At 42.2% G+C, this 18,057-nt stretch overlaps 1 protein-coding gene across 4 annotated transcripts in view; it reads left to right on the top strand.

Annotated features, from left to right (window-relative positions):
- Positions 1 to 18,057, top strand: part of shep (alan shepard) — a 336,340-nt gene that overhangs the window by 34,402 nt on the left and 283,881 nt on the right. For 2 of the 4 annotated variants that reach the window (XM_071691040.1, XM_071691044.1), the window contains exon 2: positions 13,864 to 14,033. The exons of the other annotated variants lie outside the window; for them this stretch is intronic. In XM_071691040.1, the coding sequence (XP_071547141.1) occupies positions 13,905 to 14,033 (129 nt within the window). In that variant the 5' untranslated portion in view covers positions 13,864 to 13,904. The remainder of the gene's footprint in view (positions 1 to 13,863; positions 14,034 to 18,057) is intronic. 4 annotated transcript variants of the gene reach the window in all.

The raw sequence follows: 18,057 nt of genomic DNA, 5'->3' as shown, positions 1-18,057 counted from the left end.
GGTAAGGTGCCTGAGGATTGGCGGAATGCTTGCATTGTGCCATTGTATAAAGGGAAATTACAGAGGTATAAGTTTGTTGAGTATTCCTGGTAAATTATATGGGAGGGTATTGATTGAGAGGGTGAAGGCATGTACAGAGCATCAGATTGGGGAAGAGCAGTGTGGTTTCAGAAGTGGTAGAGGATGTGTGGATCAGGTGTTTGCTTTGAAGAATGTATGTGAGAAATACTTAGAAAGGCAAATAGATTTGTATGTAGCATTTATGGATCTGGAGAGGGCATATGATAGAGTTGATACAGATGCTCTGTGGAAGGTATTAAGAATATATGGGGTGGGAGGCAAGTTGTTAGAAGCAGTGAAAAGTTTTTATCGAGGATGTAAGGCATGTGTACATGTTGGAAGAGAGGAAAGTGGTTGGTTCTCAGTGAATGTAGGTTTGTGGCAGGGGTGTGTGATGTCTCCATGGTTGTTTAATTTGTGTATGGATGGGGTTGTTAGGGAAGAGTTTTGGAAAGAGGGGCAAGTATGCAGTCTGTTGTGGATGAGAGAGCTTGGGAAGTGAGTCAGTTGTTGTTCGGTGATGATACAGCGCTGGTGGCTGATTCGTGTGAGAAACTGCAGAAGCTGGTGACTGAGTTTGGTATAGTGTGTGAAAGAAGAAAGCTGAGAGTAAATGTGAATAACAGCAAGGTTATTAGGTACAGTAGGGTTGAGGGTCAAGTCAATTGGGAGGTAAGTTTGAATATAGAAAAACTGGAGGAAGTAAAGTGTTTTAGATATCTGGGAGTGGATCTGGCAGCGGATGGAACCATGGAAGTGGAAGTGAATCATAGGGTGGGGGAGGGGGTGAAAATTCTGGGAGCCTTGAAGAATGTTTGGAAGTCGAGAACATTATCTCGGAAAGCAAAAATGGGTATGTTTGAAGGAATAGTGGTTCCAACAATGTTGTATGGCTGCGAGGCGTGGGCTGTGGATAGAGTTGTGCACAGGAGGGTGGATGTGCTGGAAATGAGATGTTTGAGGGCAATATGTGGTGTGAGGTGGTTTGATTGAGTAAGTAACGTAAGGGTAAGAGAGATGTGTGGAAATAAAAAAGAGTGTGGTTGAGAGAGCAGAAGAGGGTGTTTTGAAATGGTTTGGTCACATGGAGAGAATGAGTGAGGAAAGATTGACCAAGAGGATATATGTGTCGGAGGTGGAGGAAACGAGAAGTGGGAGACCAAATTGGAGGTGGAAAGATGGAGTGAAGGTGATTTTGTGTGATCGGGGCCTGAACATGCAGGAGGGTGAAAGGAGGGCAAGGAATAGAGTGAATTGGAACGATGTGGTATACCGGGGTTGACGTGCTGTCAGTGGATTGAATCAGGGCATGTGAAGCATCTGGGGTAAACCATGGAAAGCTGTGTAGGTATGTATATTTGCGTGTGTGGATGTATGTATATACATGTGTATGGGGGTGGGTTGGGCCATTTCTTTCGTCTGTTTCCTTGCGCTACCTCGCAAACACGGGAGACAGCGACAAAGCAAAAAAAATCTATATATATATATATATATATATATATATATATATATATATATATATATATATATATATATATATTTCTTTCTTTCATACTATTCGCCATTTCCCGCGTTAGCAAGGTAGCGTTAAGAACAGAGGACTGGGCGTCTGAGGGAATATCCTCACCTGGCCTCATTCTCTGTTCCTTCTTTTGGAAAATTAAAATATATATATATATATATATATATATATATATATAGAGAGAGAGAGAGAGAGAGAGAGAGAGAGAGAGAGAGAGAGAGAGAGATGCTCTGTGGAAGGTATTAAGAATATATGGTGTGGGAGGAAAGTTGTTAGAAGCAGTGAAAAGTTTTTATCGAGGATGTAAGGCATGTGTACGTGTAGGAAGAGAGGAAAGTGATTGGTTTTCAGTGAATGTAGGTTTGCGGCAGGGGTGTGTGATGTCTCCATGGTTGTTTAATTTGTTTATGGATGGGGTTGTTAGGGAGGTAAATGCAAGAGTTTTGGAAAGAGGGGCAAGTATGAAGTCTGTTGGGGATGAGAGAGCTTGGGAAGTGAGTCAGTTGTTGTTCGCTGACGACACAGCGCTGGTGGCTGATTCATGTGTGAAACTGCAGAAGCTGGTGACTGAGTTTGGTAAAGTGTGTGGAAGAAGAAAGTTAAGAGTAAATGTGAATAAGAGCAAGGTTATTAGGTACAGTAGGGTTGAGAGTCAAGTCAATTGGGAGGTGAGTTTGAATGGAGAAAAACTGGAGGAAGTGAAGCGTTTTAGATATCTGGGAGTGGATCTGGCAGCGGATGGAACCATGGAAGCGGAAGTGGATCATAGGGTGGGGGAGGGGGCGAAAATTCTGGGGGCCTTGAAGAATGTGTGGAAGTCGAGAACATTATCTCGGAAAGCAAAAATGGGTATGTTTGAAGGAATAGTGGTTCCAACAATGTTGTATGGTTGCGAGGCGTGGGCTATGGATAGAGTTGTGCGCAGGAGGATGGATGTGCTGGAAATGAGATGTTTGAGGACAATGTGTGGTGTGAGGTGGTTTGATCGAGTGAGTAACGTAAGGGTAAGAGAGATGTGTGGAAATAAAAAGAGCGTGGTTGAGAGAGCAGAAGAGGGTGTTTTGAAGTGGTTTGGGCACATGGAGAGAATGAGTGAGGAAAGATTGACCAAGAGGATATATGTGTCGGAGGTGGAGGGAACAAGGAGAAGAGGGAGACCAAATTGGAGGTGGAAAGATGGAGTGAGAAAGATTTTGTGTGATCGGGGCCTGAACATGCAGGAGGGTGAAAGGAGGGCAAGGAACAGAGTGAATTGGAGCGATGTGGTATACCGGGGCTGACGTGCTGTCAGTGGATTGAATCAAGGCATGTGAAGCGTCTGGGGTAAACCATGGAAAGCTGTGTAGGTATGTATATTTGCATGTGTGGACGTATGTATATACATGTGTATGGGGGGGGGTTGGGCCATTTCTTTCGTCTGTTTCCTTGCGCTACCTCGCAAACGCGGGAGACAGCGACAAAGTATAAAAAAAAAATATATATATATATATATATATATATATATATATATATATATATATATATATATATATATATATATATATATTATCCCTGGGGATAGGGGAGAAAGAATACTTCCCACGTATTCCCTGCGTGTCGTAGACGGCGAGTAAAAGGGAAGGGAGCGGGGGGTTGGAAATCCTCCCCTCTCGTTTTTAGTTTTCCAAAAGAAGGAACAGAGAAGGGGGCCAAGTGAGGATTTTTCCCCAAAGGCTCAGTCCTCTGTTTTTAACGCTACCTCACTAACGTGGGAAATAGCGAATAGTATGAAAAAAAATATATATATATATACATACACAGACATATACACATGTACCTAATTTATACATGCTGCCTTCACTCATTCCCGTTCCCACCCCGCTACACGTGAAATGACAACCCCCTCCCCTCGCATGTGCACAAGGTAGTGCTCGGAAAAGACAACAAAGGCCACATTTGTTCACACTCAGTCTCTAGCTGTCTTGTATAATGCACCAAAACCACAGCTCCTTTTCCACATCCAGGCCCCACAGAACTTTCCATGGTTTACCCCAGACGCTTCGCATGCCATGGTTCAATCCATTGACAGCACGTCGACCCCGGTATACCACATCGTTCGAATTCACTCTATTCCTTGCACACCTTTCACCCTCCTGCATGTTCAGGGCCCAATTGCCCAGAATCTTTTTCACTCCATCTTTCCACCTCCAATTTGGTCTTCCACTTCTTGTTCCCTCCACCTCTGACACATATATCCTCTTAGTCAATCTTTCCTCACTCATTCTCTCCATGTGACCAAACCATTTCAAAACACTCTCTTCTGCTCTCTCAACCACACTCTTTTTATTAGCACACATCTCTCTTACCCTTTCATTACTTAATCAAACCACCTCACACCACATATTGTCCTCAAATATCTCATTTCCAACACATCCACCCTCTTCCGCACTACTCTACCTATAGCCCACACCTTGCAACCATATAACATCGTTGAAACCACTATTCCTTGAAACATACCCATTCTTGCTTTCTGAGATAATGTTCTCGCCTTCCACACCTTTTTCAATGCTCCCAGAACTTTCACCCCCTCTCCCACCCTGCGACTCACTTCTGCTTCCATGGTTCCATTTGTTGCCAAATCCATTCCCAGATATCTATAACACTTCACTTCCGACAGTTCTTCTCCGTTCAAACCTACCTCCCAATTGACTTGTCCCTCAACTTTACGGTCCCTGATAACCTTGCTCTTGTTCACATTTACCCCTAGCTTTCTTCTTTCACACGCTTTACCAAACTCAGTCACCAGCTTCTGCAGTTTCTCACCTAAATCAACCACCAGCGCTGTATCATCAGGAAAGAACATCAAACTCACTTCCCAAACTCTTTCATCCACAACAGACTGCATACTTGCCCCTCTCTCCAAAACTCTTGCATTCACCTCCCTAACAACCCCATCCATAAACAAATTAAACGACTGTAGAGACATCACGCACCCCGGCCGCGAACCGACATTCACTGAGAACCAATCACTTTCCTCTCTTCCTCCTCTTACACATGCTTTACATCCTCAATAAAAAACTTTTTACTGCTTCTAACAACTTGCCTCCCACACCATATATTCGTAATACCTTCCACAGAGCATCTCTATCAACTCTATCATATGCCTTCTCCACATCCATAAATGCCACATACAAATCCATTTGCCTTTCTAAGTATTTCTCACATACATTCTTCAAAGCAAACACCTGATCCACACATCCTGTACCACTTCTGAAACCACAATGTTCTTCCCCAATCTGATGCTCTGTACATGCCTTCACCCTCTCTATCAATACCCTCCCATATAATTTCCAAGGAATACATAACAAACTTATGCCACTGTAATATGAGCACTCACGTGTATCCCCTTTGCCTTTGTACAATGGCACTATGCATGCATTCTGCCAATCCTCAGGCAACTCACCATGAGTCATACATACAGTAAATATCCTCACCATCCAGTCAACAGGTTTCATAATCTGCAAAGCTTTCACTACCTCTTCTTTGTTAACTACATCATTCTCCCTAATCCTCTCACTTCGCACACCACCTCGACCAAAACGCCCTATATCTGCCACTCTATCATCCCCATTTAACCCCTTCACTGATGTTCCCGTTTGTTCTCTTGTTTTACGCACATTATTTACCTCCTTTCAAAATATCTTTTTATTATCCCTAAAATTTAATGATACTTTCTCACCCCAACTCTCATTTGCTCTCTTTTTCACCTCTTGCACCTTTCTCTTGACCTCCTGCCTCTTTCTTTTATTCATCTCCCAGTTATTTGCACTTTTTCCCTGCAAAAATTGCCCAAATACCTCTCTCTTCTCTTTCACTAATAATCTTACTTCTTTATCCCACACTCACTACCCTTTTCAATCTGCCCACCTCCCACACTTCTCATGCCACAAGCATCTTTTGCGCAAGCCATCACTGTATCCCTAAATACATCCCATTCCTCCCCCACTCCCCTTATGTCCTTTGCTCTCACCTTTTTCCATTCTGCACTTAGTCTGTCTTGGTACTTTCTCACACAAGTCTCCCTACCAAACTCACTTACTCTCACCACTCTCTTCACCCCAAGACTGTCTCCTTTTCTGAAAACCTCTACTAAGCTCCACATTTGCCTCCACAAGATAATAATCAGACATCCCTCCAGTTGCACCTCTCAGCACATTAACATCCAAAAGTCTCTTTTTCGTGTGCCTGTCAATTAACACGTAATCCAATAACGTTCTTTGGCCATCTCTCCTACTTACGTACATACACTTATTTATATCTCTCTTTTTAAACCAGGTATGTGTGAAAGGCGAGAACATTATCTCGGTAAGCAAAAATGGGTATGTTTGAAGGGATAGTGGTTCCAACAATGTTATATGGTTGCGAGGCATGGGCTGTAGATAGGGTTGTTCAGATGAGGGTAGATGTGTTGGAAATGAGATGTTTGAAGACAATATGTGGTGTGAGTTGGTTTGATTAAGTAATGAAAGGGTAAGAGAGATGTGTGTTAGTAAAAAGAGTGTGGTTGAGAGAGCAGAAGAGGGTCTGTTGAAATGGTTTGGTCACTGGAGAGAATAAGTGAGGAAAGATTGACAAAAAGGATATATGTGTCAGAGGTGGAGGGAATGAGAAGTGGGAGACCAAATTGGTGGTGGAAGGATGGAGTGAAAAAGATTTTGAGCGATCGGGTACTGAATATGCAGGAGGGTGAAAGTCATGCAAGGAATAGAGTGAATTGGAATGATGTGGTATATCGGGTTAGACGTCCTGTCAATGGATTTAACCAAGGCATGTGAAGCGTCTGGGGTAAACCATGGAAAGTTTTGTGGGGCCTGGATGTGGAAAGGGGGCTGTGGTTTTGATGCATTATACAAGACAGCGACTAAAGGAGATGGAGCAGGGGGCTAGAAACCCTCCCCTCCTTGTATTTTAACTTTCTCTAAAAGGGGAAACAATAAGAAGTCACATGGGGAGTTTCTCGTCCTCCTCGAAGGCTCAGATTGGTGTGTCTAAATGTATGTGGATGTAACCAAGATGAGAGAAAAGGAGAGATAGGTAGTATGTTTGAGGAAAGGAACCTGGATGTTTTGGCTCTGAGTGAAATGAAGCTCAAGGGTAAAGGGGAAGAGTTGATTGGAAATGTCTTGGGAGTAAAGTCAGCAGTTAGTTAGAGGACAAGGGCAAGGGAAGGAGTAGCACTACTTCAGAAATAGGAGTGGTGGGAATATGTAATAGAGTGTAAGAGAGTAAACTCTAGATTGATAAGGGTAAAACTGAAAGTGGATGGAGAGAGATGGGTGATTATTGGTGCATATGCACCTGGGCATGAAAAGAAAGATCATGAGAGGCAAGTGTTTTGGGAGCAGCTGAGTGAGTGCATTAGTAGTTTTGATGCACAAGACCGGGTTATAGTGACGGGTGATTTGAATGCAAAGGTGAGTAATGTGGTAGTTGAGGGAATAATTGGTGTACATGGGATGTTCAGTGTTGTAAATGGGAATGGTGAAGAGCTTGTAGATTTTTGTGCTGAAAAAGGACTGGTGACTGGGAATACCTGGTTTAAAACAGAGAGATATACATAAGTATACGTATGTAAGAGATATGGCCAGAGAGTGTAATGGATTATGTGTTAATTGATAGGTATGCAAAAGAGAGACTTTTGGATGTTAATGTGCTGAGAGGTGCATTTAGAGGGATGTCTGATCATTATCTTGTGGAGGCAAAGGTGAAGATTTGTAGAGGTTTTCAGAAAAGAAGAGAGAATGTTGGGGTGAAGAGAGTGGTGAGAGTAAGTGAGCTTGGGAAGGAGACTTGCATGAGGAAGTACCAGGAGAGACTGAGTACAGAATGGAAAAAGGTGAGAACAAAGGAGGTAAGGGGAGTGGGGGAGGAATGAAATGTATTTAGGGAAGCTCTGATGGCTTGTGCATAAGATTCCCTTGGCATGAGAAGTGTGGGAGTTGGGCAGATTAGAAAGGGTAGTGAGTGGTGGGATGAAGAAGTAAGATTATTAAACAACCATGGAGACATCACTCACCTGCCACAGACCGACATTTACTGGGAACCAGTCACTCTCCTCTTTTCCTACTCGAACACATGCCTTACATCCTTGATAAGAGCTTTTCACTGCTTCTAGGAACTTACCTCCCACACCATATACTCTTAATACCTCTCACAGAGCATCTCTATCCACCCTATCATTTGCCTTCTCCTGATCCATAAATGCTACATACAAATCCATGTGTTTTTCTAAGTATTTCTCACATACATTCTTCAGAGCAAACACCTGATCCACACATCCTCTACCACTTCTGAAACCACACTGCTCTTCCCCAGTCTGATGCTCTGTGCATTCCTTCACCCTCTCAATCAATACCCTCCCATATGATTTCCCAGGAATACTCAACAAACTTATACATCTGTAATTTGAACACTTACTTTTATCCCCTTTGCCTTTATACAATGACACTATGCATGCATTCTACCAATCCCCAGGCACTTCATGATCCATACATACATTGAATATCCTTATCAACCAATTAAGAGCACAGTCAATGCCTTTTTTAATAAATTCCACTGTAGTACCATCCAAACCTGCCACCTTGTAGGCTTTCATCTTTTGCAGAGCTTTCACTACATCTTCTCTGTTTACCAAACCATTTTCCCTGACCCTCTCACTTCGCAGACCACCTTGACCAAAGCACCCTATATCTGCCACTCTATCATCAAACACATTCAACAAGCCTTCAAAATACTCACTCCATCTTCTCACTTCACTACTTGTTATTACCTCCCCATTAGCCCCCTTCACCAATGTTCCCATTTGTTAATTGGGAGGTAAGTTTGAATGGAGAAAAAAATCTAGAGGAAGTGAAGTGTTTTAGATATATGGGAGTGGACTTAGCAGTGGATGGAACCCTGGAAGCAGAAGTGAGTCACAGGGTGGGGGAGGGGGCCAAGGTTCTGGGAGCATTGAAGAATGTGTGGAAGGCAAGAGTGTTATCTTGAAGAGCAAAAATGGGTATGTTTGAAGGAATAGTGATTCCAACAATGTTATATGGTTGCGAGGCATGGGCTGTAGATAGTGTTGTGTGGAGGAGGGTGGATGTGTTAGAAATGAAATGTTTGAGGACAATATGTGGTGTGTGGTGGTTTGATTGAGTAAGGAATGAACGGGTAAGAGAGATCTGTGGAAGTAAAAAGAATGTGATTGAGAGAGCAGAAGAGGGTGTGTTGAAATGGTTTGGACACATGGAGAGAATGAGTGAGGAAAGATTGACAAAGAGGATATATGTGTCAAGACGTGGAGGGAAGAAGGAGAAGCGGGAGACCAAACTGAAGGTGGAAGGATGGAGTGAAAAAGATTTTGAGCGATTGGGGCCTGAACCTACAGGGGGGTGAAAGGTGTGCAAGGAGTAGAGTGAATTGGAACGATGTGGTATATTGGGGTCGACGTGCTATCACTGGATTGAGCCAGGGCATATGAAACATCTGGTGTAAACCATGGAAAGTTTTATGGGGCCTGGATGCGGAAAGGGAGCTGTGGTTTTGGTGAATTACACATGACAGCAAGAGACAATGCGACCGAATGTGGCCTTTTTTGTCTTTTCCTGGCACTACCTTGCTGGATGGTGGGGAGTTGGTATTTCATGTGTGGTGGGGTGGTGATGGGAATGAATGAAGGCAGCAAGTATGAACATGCACATGTGTATATATGTATGTGTCTGTGTATGTATATGTATGTATGTATGTATATGTTATAATGTATATATATATGTGTTTGTGTGTATGTGGGCATTTATGTATGTACATGTGTATGTGGGTGGGTTGGGCCATTCCTCGTCTGTTTCCTTGTGCTACCTTGCTGATGCGGGAGACAGCGATAAAGTACAATAATGATAATAAAAACTGTATATGTATGCAAAAAGTGCATAAGTAGTGAGTATACATAAGTTGCAGGTAAAACCACAATGAAATAGAAAAAGTGTCAAATGCTTTCATATCATTACCTTTTTTGGGACTGTGTACAGATAAAGCGAACCAGAATATGATATAGCAGCTGACACTTGGCGGGGCCAGAGGATGAATTAAGAAACACTTGACATGATTAGAGTATAGGTCACCTTTGATAACGTAACCGCTCTCAAGTTACAAACTCACTCAGGTTAACCTCTATTCTGGGAACGTATTTTTAAGAAAAGGGAAAGAAATGGATGTGAAGAGTGGATGTGTAAATGTGAGAAGTAAGGAAGGAAAGTTATGGAATCAAAAGGAGGAAGTGAAAGGAAGATGGAAAAAGTACTCTCAAGAACTGATAAATGTTGGAGAAGGTGAAGTAGCAGTTGTTACATTTATTGGTATAGAGGCTGGAAGGAAGAATATACAAATGCAGGGGCCTATAGCAATAAGGAAGATAAAAAGATCAATAATGATGTTGAAGGTAGGAAAGGTACCTGAAATATATGGGATTACAGCTGAAATGTTGAAGTTGGAGGTGAAAGTGTGATAGGGTGGATGCATTTGATATGTGATTTAGCATGGAAGCAGAAAGTTGTGTCTGAGGTTTGGGTGGAAGCTATCATTATTCGTATATTCATAGGAAAGATGCTAAGGATGTATGTAGCAGTTATAGGGGTACAATTATACCAGGAAAAATGTATGCAAGAGTGTTTACTGATAGAGTAATGGAAGTGACTGCTAAATAAGTGAGAAGTAAAGGGATTTTAGGAAAATCTGTGGATCTATGGATCAGATTTTTGCATTGAGAATGAATATGGAAAAGTATGTAGTGAAAGGTAAGAAGCTAAATGCACCTTTTATGGATCTGGAGAAAGCATATAGCAGTGCTGAGTGAATGCTTAGTGGCATGTGTTAAGGATATATGGGGCATGGAAACAACTATCGAATGGTGTGAACACCTATAGAAGAGCAACTTCATTTGTAAGAGTGGATGGAAAGTTGAGCAAAAGTTTCTTTGTACATGTATGTGTGAGGCAGGGCTTTGTAATATCACTGTGTCTTTTTAACATAAAAACAGATGGAGTGATGAGAGACATTAAAGTTAAACTGGGAAATGTGGGTACAGAGGTAGAATTTGGTGGTGAGGTATGTTGGCTAGTGACAAGTTTATTTGTGGATTATACTGTGTTTTTTGTTGAGAGTGAAGAGGGGTTGAAGAAGGTTGTATGTATGTTTTATGATGTGTGTAAGCCTAGTAAATTGAAGGTAAATGTTAGTGAAAGTAAAGTAATGGTGTTTGAAAGGACACAGAGCAAAAGTATAGACTTTGCAAAGCCCTATAGAGTGAAAGAGGAAAGTGTACTAAACCATGTTATAGATATTGGGGGAGGAAGACTGGAAGAGGTGAGAGAATTGAAGTATTTTTGAGCTATCTTTTGTAAGTTTGGCAATATGGATAGAGAGGTAAGGGAGAGCAGTATAGGGTAGAAAAGTCATTAGGTCCCTTAATAATGAAGGATAGAGGTGCAAAGGGAATGAATTGTAGACTGGGTGACACATTACACTTTGAGGAGAGTGTCATAGTGCAATTAAAAGGGTTGGCATGAGGGGAAGACCACCTATGACATGGGTAATTAGAGCAGATAAGTACTGGGGTGGGGGGGAGAAATTGTGGAAGTCTGTGTACACACGAATGATGCATGCAATGACAGGGATAAGTTGAGACTCTTTTGCTGTGGCCACCCTCTTAATGGGAATTCCCAGGGGGAGCAGGCATCAGAGATACATAGATAGATACACACACCCGTCTTACCTTAATTTCTTGCTACCAGAGTCCTGTCTGTCTTTATTAGGCCCTTGTAGCACTCAGGAAGCTGGCCATGTCCGCTAGTCAGGATCACAGGTCATAAATTATTGTGATGGTAGTTGCGTCGTTGGGATGAAGGGTCTCGGAATATGTTAAGATTGTTCTTGTAGTGTTGTAGTGATGGTTAATGTCCAGAGTGTAAGGGGAGAGTGTGACTTATGTTTGTCAGAGGAGTGTAGTTTCTGATGGGCAAATATCTGGTGGGTTGGAGTTTAAGATTCTGTTAGGAGGTAGATTGTTTAGTGCTTGTTGAGTTATTTCAGTGTCTCCATGTTTTGTCATTTTTAGATTTGTTGGAGGTGAGGGATATATGAGTAGATGTTACAAAAGTGTGTGGCAGGGATAAGCTTTTTGTTTCTACTTGGGGGTTGAAGGATAGTTGTAGAGTGTGGTTTGTTGATATTGATGATTGTTATTAGGCTTGGGAAAATTTTTTCAACTGTGGCCAGGACTGAAAGGATTAAGTCCAGCACAGTAAACCCTTAATATAACTGACCCCGATTTAATGGATTTCAGATTTAATGGACCTGGCTGTTAATAACACATTTATTGATAATGATCTAAAAGAAAATTAAAAATCTCAAACTCTGCGCCAGGCACATTTCATATTGCACCTGCTCTTGGTAGCATTGGGTATACTCACTTTGTTTCAGTCCCATTCTACCTCAAGCTATCGTGCAGTCTGGTCGTATACAGAGAATTATAACTTTATTTATAGAATAGTTTTACAATCCTTATGATTCAAAAGGGCATCAGGTGATAGAGGAGTTTAAAGAAACCGTATGAATTGTATATTGTATTAATAAATGGTGTGGGAGGCAAGTTGTTAGAAGCAGTGAAAAGTTTTTATTGAGGATGTAAGGCATGTGTACGTGTAGGAAGAGAGGAAAGTGATTGGTTCTCAGTGAATGTAGGTTTGTGGCTGGGGTGTGTGATGTCTCCATGGTTGTTGAATTTGTTTATGGATGGGGTTGTTAGGGAGGTGAATGCAAGAGTTTTGGAAAGAGGGGCAAGTATGCAGTCTGTTGTGGGTGAGAGAGCTTGGGAAGTGAGTCAGTTGTTGTTCGCTGATGATACAGCGCTGGTGGCTGATTCATGTGAGAAACTGCAGAAGCTGGTGACTGAGTTTGGTAAAGTGTGTGAAAGAAGAAAGCTGAGAGTAAATGTGAATAAGAGCAAGGTTATTAGGTACAGTAGGGTTGAGGGTCAAGTCAACTGGGAGGTAAGTTTGAATGGAGAAAAACTGGAGGAAGTGAAGTGGTTTAGATATCTGGGAGTGGATCTGGCAGCGGATGGAACCATGGAAGTGGAAGTGAATTGTAGGGTGGGGGAGGGGGCGAAAATCCTGGGAGCCTTGAAGAATGTGTGAAAGTCAAGAACATTATCTCGGAAAGCAAAATTGGGTGTGTTTGAAGGAATAGTGGTTCCAACAATGTTGTATGGTTACGAGGTGTGGGCTCTGGATAGAGTTGTGCGGAGAAGGGTGGATGTGCTGGAAAGGAGATGTTTGAGGACAATATGCGGTGTGAGATGGTTTGATCGAGTAAGTAATAATAGAGTAAGAGAGATGTGTGGTAATAAAAAGAGTGTGATAAGAGAGCAGAAGAGGGTGTTTTGAAATGGTTTGGTCACATGGAGAGAATGAGTGAGGAAAGATTGACCAAGAGGATATATGTGTCAGAGTTGGAGGGAACGAGGAGAAGAGGGAGACCAAATTGGAGGTGGAAAGATGGAGTGAAAAAGATTTTGAGTGATCGGGGCCTGAACATGCAGGAGGGTGAAAGGCGTGCAAGTAATAGAGTGAATTGGAACGATGTGGTATACCGGGGTCGACGTGCTGTCAATGGATTGAACCAGGGCATATGAAGCGTCTGGGGTAAACCATGGAAAGTTGTGTGGGGCCTGGATGTGGAAAGGGAGCTGTGGTTTCAGTGCATTATTACATGACAGCTACAGACTGAGTGTGAACAAATGGGGCCTTTGGTGTCTTTTCCTAGCGCTACCTCACAGGAGGGGGTTGTTATTTCATGTGTGGCAAGGTGGCGATGGGAATGAATAAAGGCAGACAGTATGAATTATGTACATGTGTATATATGTATATGTCTGTGTGTGTGTATATACGTATACGTTGAGATGTATAAGTATGTATATTTGCGTGTGTGGACATGTATGTATATACATGTGTATGTGGGTGGGTTGCGCCATTCTTTCTTCTGTTTCCTTGCTCTACCTCGCTAACGCGGGAGACAGCGACAGAGCAAAATAAAATATATAAATGAAATGGACTTTAGGTTACATTTGATTTAATGGACTTTCGGCATTAACTGACACCCCCTTCCCCCTAATTAGTCCATTAAATTGAGGGTTTACTCTATTGCAATGTTGCTGAAATGATTACCTATGTGCCTATTTTAGAATAAGAGTCTCTTGTCATCAGGTAATGTGAGTGTTGTGGAGGTGAGGGAGGCAAGTGTCACAATGAATGGTGTGGCGGGAGGTCATCACGACTCAGCCCCGCAGCGCAGCAACGAACCATCAGCCAGACCTCACCAACGACCTAAGATGAATGGTGATGCTTCCCACACACCTAGGGATAAGAAGGTCAAGGTATGTATGGTACTTAGGTCCAGTCCAGACTGGTTTGATTGTATATCTGATAATCCTGGATCGTTTGTGTGAACCCTGTATTTTCAAGTTATATTTAGTGATATGTGATTTTTTTGAACTGTGAGATTGGTCTTTTTTTTTTTTACCAGATTTATGGTTAACTGAACATGAAGTAACCAAGGAAGGATGCCACATCCTGTGCCACATTTATATACTAAGGGCACTCTATTTTTTAAATAGATGTGTTTACGATGATATATATTGGTAGTGTATCAGTATGTACCAGTTGCATATGCCTCTGCTCTTGTTTATATTGTTTGGATCAATTGAATACAGCATCTTAGTTCACTCTCACTTTGACACATATTTCTGTTTCCTTGAAATAGATAGAATCTTCACACGTTTATGATTTGTCTTAATTATTTATTTGGTTAACTCTAGTGCTGCTTTTACCCTTTAGTGCCTCACCTGTAACAAGTCACTGGCAGAGGACAACTCTAGTACAGTGTTTTTAGACACTTCTACCTGATGTTCGTATGGACTACTACTGCCTATTGTGTCTACCTAATTTTTCAACCTATTGCTTTTACTTAATTCTCCGACTTAAAGTTCTCACCCACTGCTTACACTTAATGCTCCTGTCTTAATGTTCCTTCCTGCTACTTTTGTTTACTGCTCCCACCATTTTGCCAAAAGACAGGGATAGTGCATAGCACTCTCCATAGGAAAAATCTAGAGTAAAGGAGATTGAGTTTTGTAAGTAAAGTGTTGTTGAGCATTATGTATGATGAGAAATTATGTCTGTGGCCATAATGTCAGCAGTCCTCATGAAGTTGAGGCAGAAAGAAAAGACAGCCACCTGGATCAAAAGAGTGCAGCTTGACAACCACTGAAGTACTGGCTCACTAGGCAGCCATCACTAACCCTCCCAATACCTAGGTGGATTAGCATTGGCAATATACCTCCCAGGTCATTGCCTACCAGCTACTCTCTGCCCATTCTCTCCATATGTTCAAACCATATCAGCATACCCTGTTCATCTCTCTCAACCATGCTTCTCTTATTACCACACCTCTCTCTTACCCTTTTTAATACTTACCCAGTCAGACTACCTCACACCACATATGTATCCTCATCCATCCATAGCTCATGCTTCACTTCTGTACAACATCCCAGAGACTACTATATCTTCGCACATACCCATTTTCCCAGGTAATGAACTTTCTTTCCACACATTCCTCAGTAATGTGATACATAAATGTAATGTGTTTATTTATTTATTATACTTAACCGCTGCCTCCCATGTTTGCGAGGTAGCGCAAGAAAACAGACAAGTAATGGCCCAACCCACCCACATACACATGTATATACTTAAATGACCACACACACATATACACATACATATAAATTTCACCATATACATACATATATATACACAGACATATACATATATACACATGTACATATTCATACTTGCTGCCTTCATCCATTACCCTCGCCACCCAGCCACACATGGAATAGTATCCCCCCTCCGTTCAGTGAGGTAGTGCCAGGAGCAGACAAAAAAGGCCACATTCATTCACGCTCAGTCTCTAGCTATCATGTGTAATGCACCGAAACTACAGTTCCCTTTCCACATCCAGGCCCCACACACCTTTCCATGGTTTACCCCAGATGCTTCACATGCCCTGGTTCAATCCATTGACTGCACATTGACCGTGGTATACCACATTGTTCCATTTCACTTCCTTGCATGCCTTTCACAGTCCTGTATGTTCAGGTCCCGATCACTCAAAATCTTTTTCACTACATCCTTCCACCTCCAATTTGGTCTCCCACTTCTCCTCGTTCCCTCCACCTCTGACATATATATCCTTTTTGTCAATCTCTCCTCATTCTCTCCATGTGACCAAACCATTTCAAAATACCCTCCTCAGCTCTCTCAACCACACTCTTTTTATTACCACACATCTCTCTTACCCTATTATTACTTACTCGATCAAACCACCTCACACCACATATTGTCCTCAAAGATCTCATTTCCAGCACATCCTTCCTCCTGCGCACAACTCTATCTATAGCCCACGCCTCGCAACCATACAACATTGTTGGAACCACTATTCCTTTAAATATACCCATTTTTGCTTTCCAAGATTAAGTTCTCGACTTCTACACATTCTTCAAGGCTCCCAGAATTTTTGCCCCCTCCCCCACCCTATGACTCACTTCCGCTTCCATTGTTCCATCCGCTGCCAAATCCACTCCCAGATATCTAAAACACTTCACTTCCTCCAGTTTTTCTCCATTCAAACTTACCTCCCAATTGACTTGACCTTCAACCCTACTGTACTTAATAACCTTGCTCTTATTCACATTTACTCTTAGCTTTCTTCTTTCACACACTTTACCAAACTCAGTCACCAGCTTCTGCAGTTTCTCACATGAATCAGCCACCAGCGCTGTATCATCAGCGAACAACAACTGACTCACTTCCCAAGCTCTCTAATCCACAACAGACTGCATACTTGCCCCCCGTTCCAAAACTCTTGCATTCACCTCCCTAACAACCCCATCCATATACGAATTAAACAACCATGGAGACATCACACACCCCTGCCGCAAACCTACATTCACTGAGAACCAATCACTCTCCTCTCTTCCTACACATACACATACCTTACATCGTCGATAAAAACTTTTCACTGCTTCTAACAACTTGCCTCCCACACCATATATTCTTAATACCTTCCACAGAGCATCTCTATCAACTCTATCATATGCCTTCTCCAGATCCATAAATGCTACATATAAATCCATTTCCTTTTCTAAGTATTTCTCACAAATATTCTTCAAAGCAAACACCTGATCCACACATCCTCTACCATTTCTGAAGCCACACTGCTCTTCCCCAATCTGATGCTCTGTACATGCCTTCACCCTCTCAATCAATACCCTCCCATATAATTTACCAGGAATACTCAACAAACTTATACCTCTGTAATTTGAGCACTCACCTTTGTCCCCTTTGACTTTGTACATTGGCACTATGCAAGCATTCCGCCAATCCTCAGGCACCTCACCATGAATCATACATACATGAAATAACCTTACCAACCAGTTAACAATACAGTCACCCCCTTTTTTAATAAATTCCACTGCAGTACCATCCAAACCCGCTGCCTTGCCGGCTTTCATCTTCCTCACAGCTTTTACTACCTCTTCTCTGTTTACCAAATCATTTTCCCTATCCCTTTCACTTTGCACACCACCTCGACCAAAACACCCTATATCTGCCACTCTATCATCACACACATTCAATAAACCTTCAAAATACTCACTCCATCGCCTTCTCACATCACCACTACTTGTTATCACCTCCTCATTAGTCCCCTTCACTGAAGTTCCCATTTGTTCCCTTGTCTTACGCAGAGAGATAGGTAGTATGTTTGGGGAAAGGAACATGGATGTTTTGGCTCTGAGTGAAACGAAGCTCAAGGGTAAAGGGGAAGAGTGGTTTGGGAATGTCTTGGGAGTAAAGTCAGGGGTTAGTGAGAGGACAAGAGCAAGGGAAGGAGTAGCTCTACTCCTGAAACAGGAGTGGTGGGAGTATGTGATAGAGTGTGAGAAAGTGAACTCTAGATTGATATGGGTAAAACTGAAAGTTGATGGAGAGAGATGGGTTATTATTGGTGCATATGCACCTGGGCATGAGAAGAAAGATCATGAGAGGCAAGTGTTTTGGGAGCAGCTGAGTGAGTGTGTTAGTAGTTTTGATGCACGAGACCGGGTTATAGTGATGGGTGATTTGAATGCAAAGGTTAGTAATGTGGCAGTTGAGGGAATAATTGGTATACATGGGGTGTTCAGTGTTGTAAATGGAAATGGTGAAGAGCTTGTAGATTTATGTGCTGGAAAAGGACTGGTGATTGGGAATACCTGATTTAAAAAGAGAGATATACATAAGTATAGGTATGTAAGTAGGAGAGATGGCCAGAGAGCGTTATTGGATTACGTGTTAATTGAT

This window comes from Panulirus ornatus, chromosome 50 (assembly GCF_036320965.1).
Source record: "Panulirus ornatus isolate Po-2019 chromosome 50, ASM3632096v1, whole genome shotgun sequence".
NCBI classification, from domain to species: domain Eukaryota; kingdom Metazoa; phylum Arthropoda; class Malacostraca; order Decapoda; family Palinuridae; genus Panulirus; species Panulirus ornatus.
The sequence above is the reverse complement of the archived record's forward strand: the minus strand, read 5'-3'. Positions and strand labels throughout refer to the sequence as shown.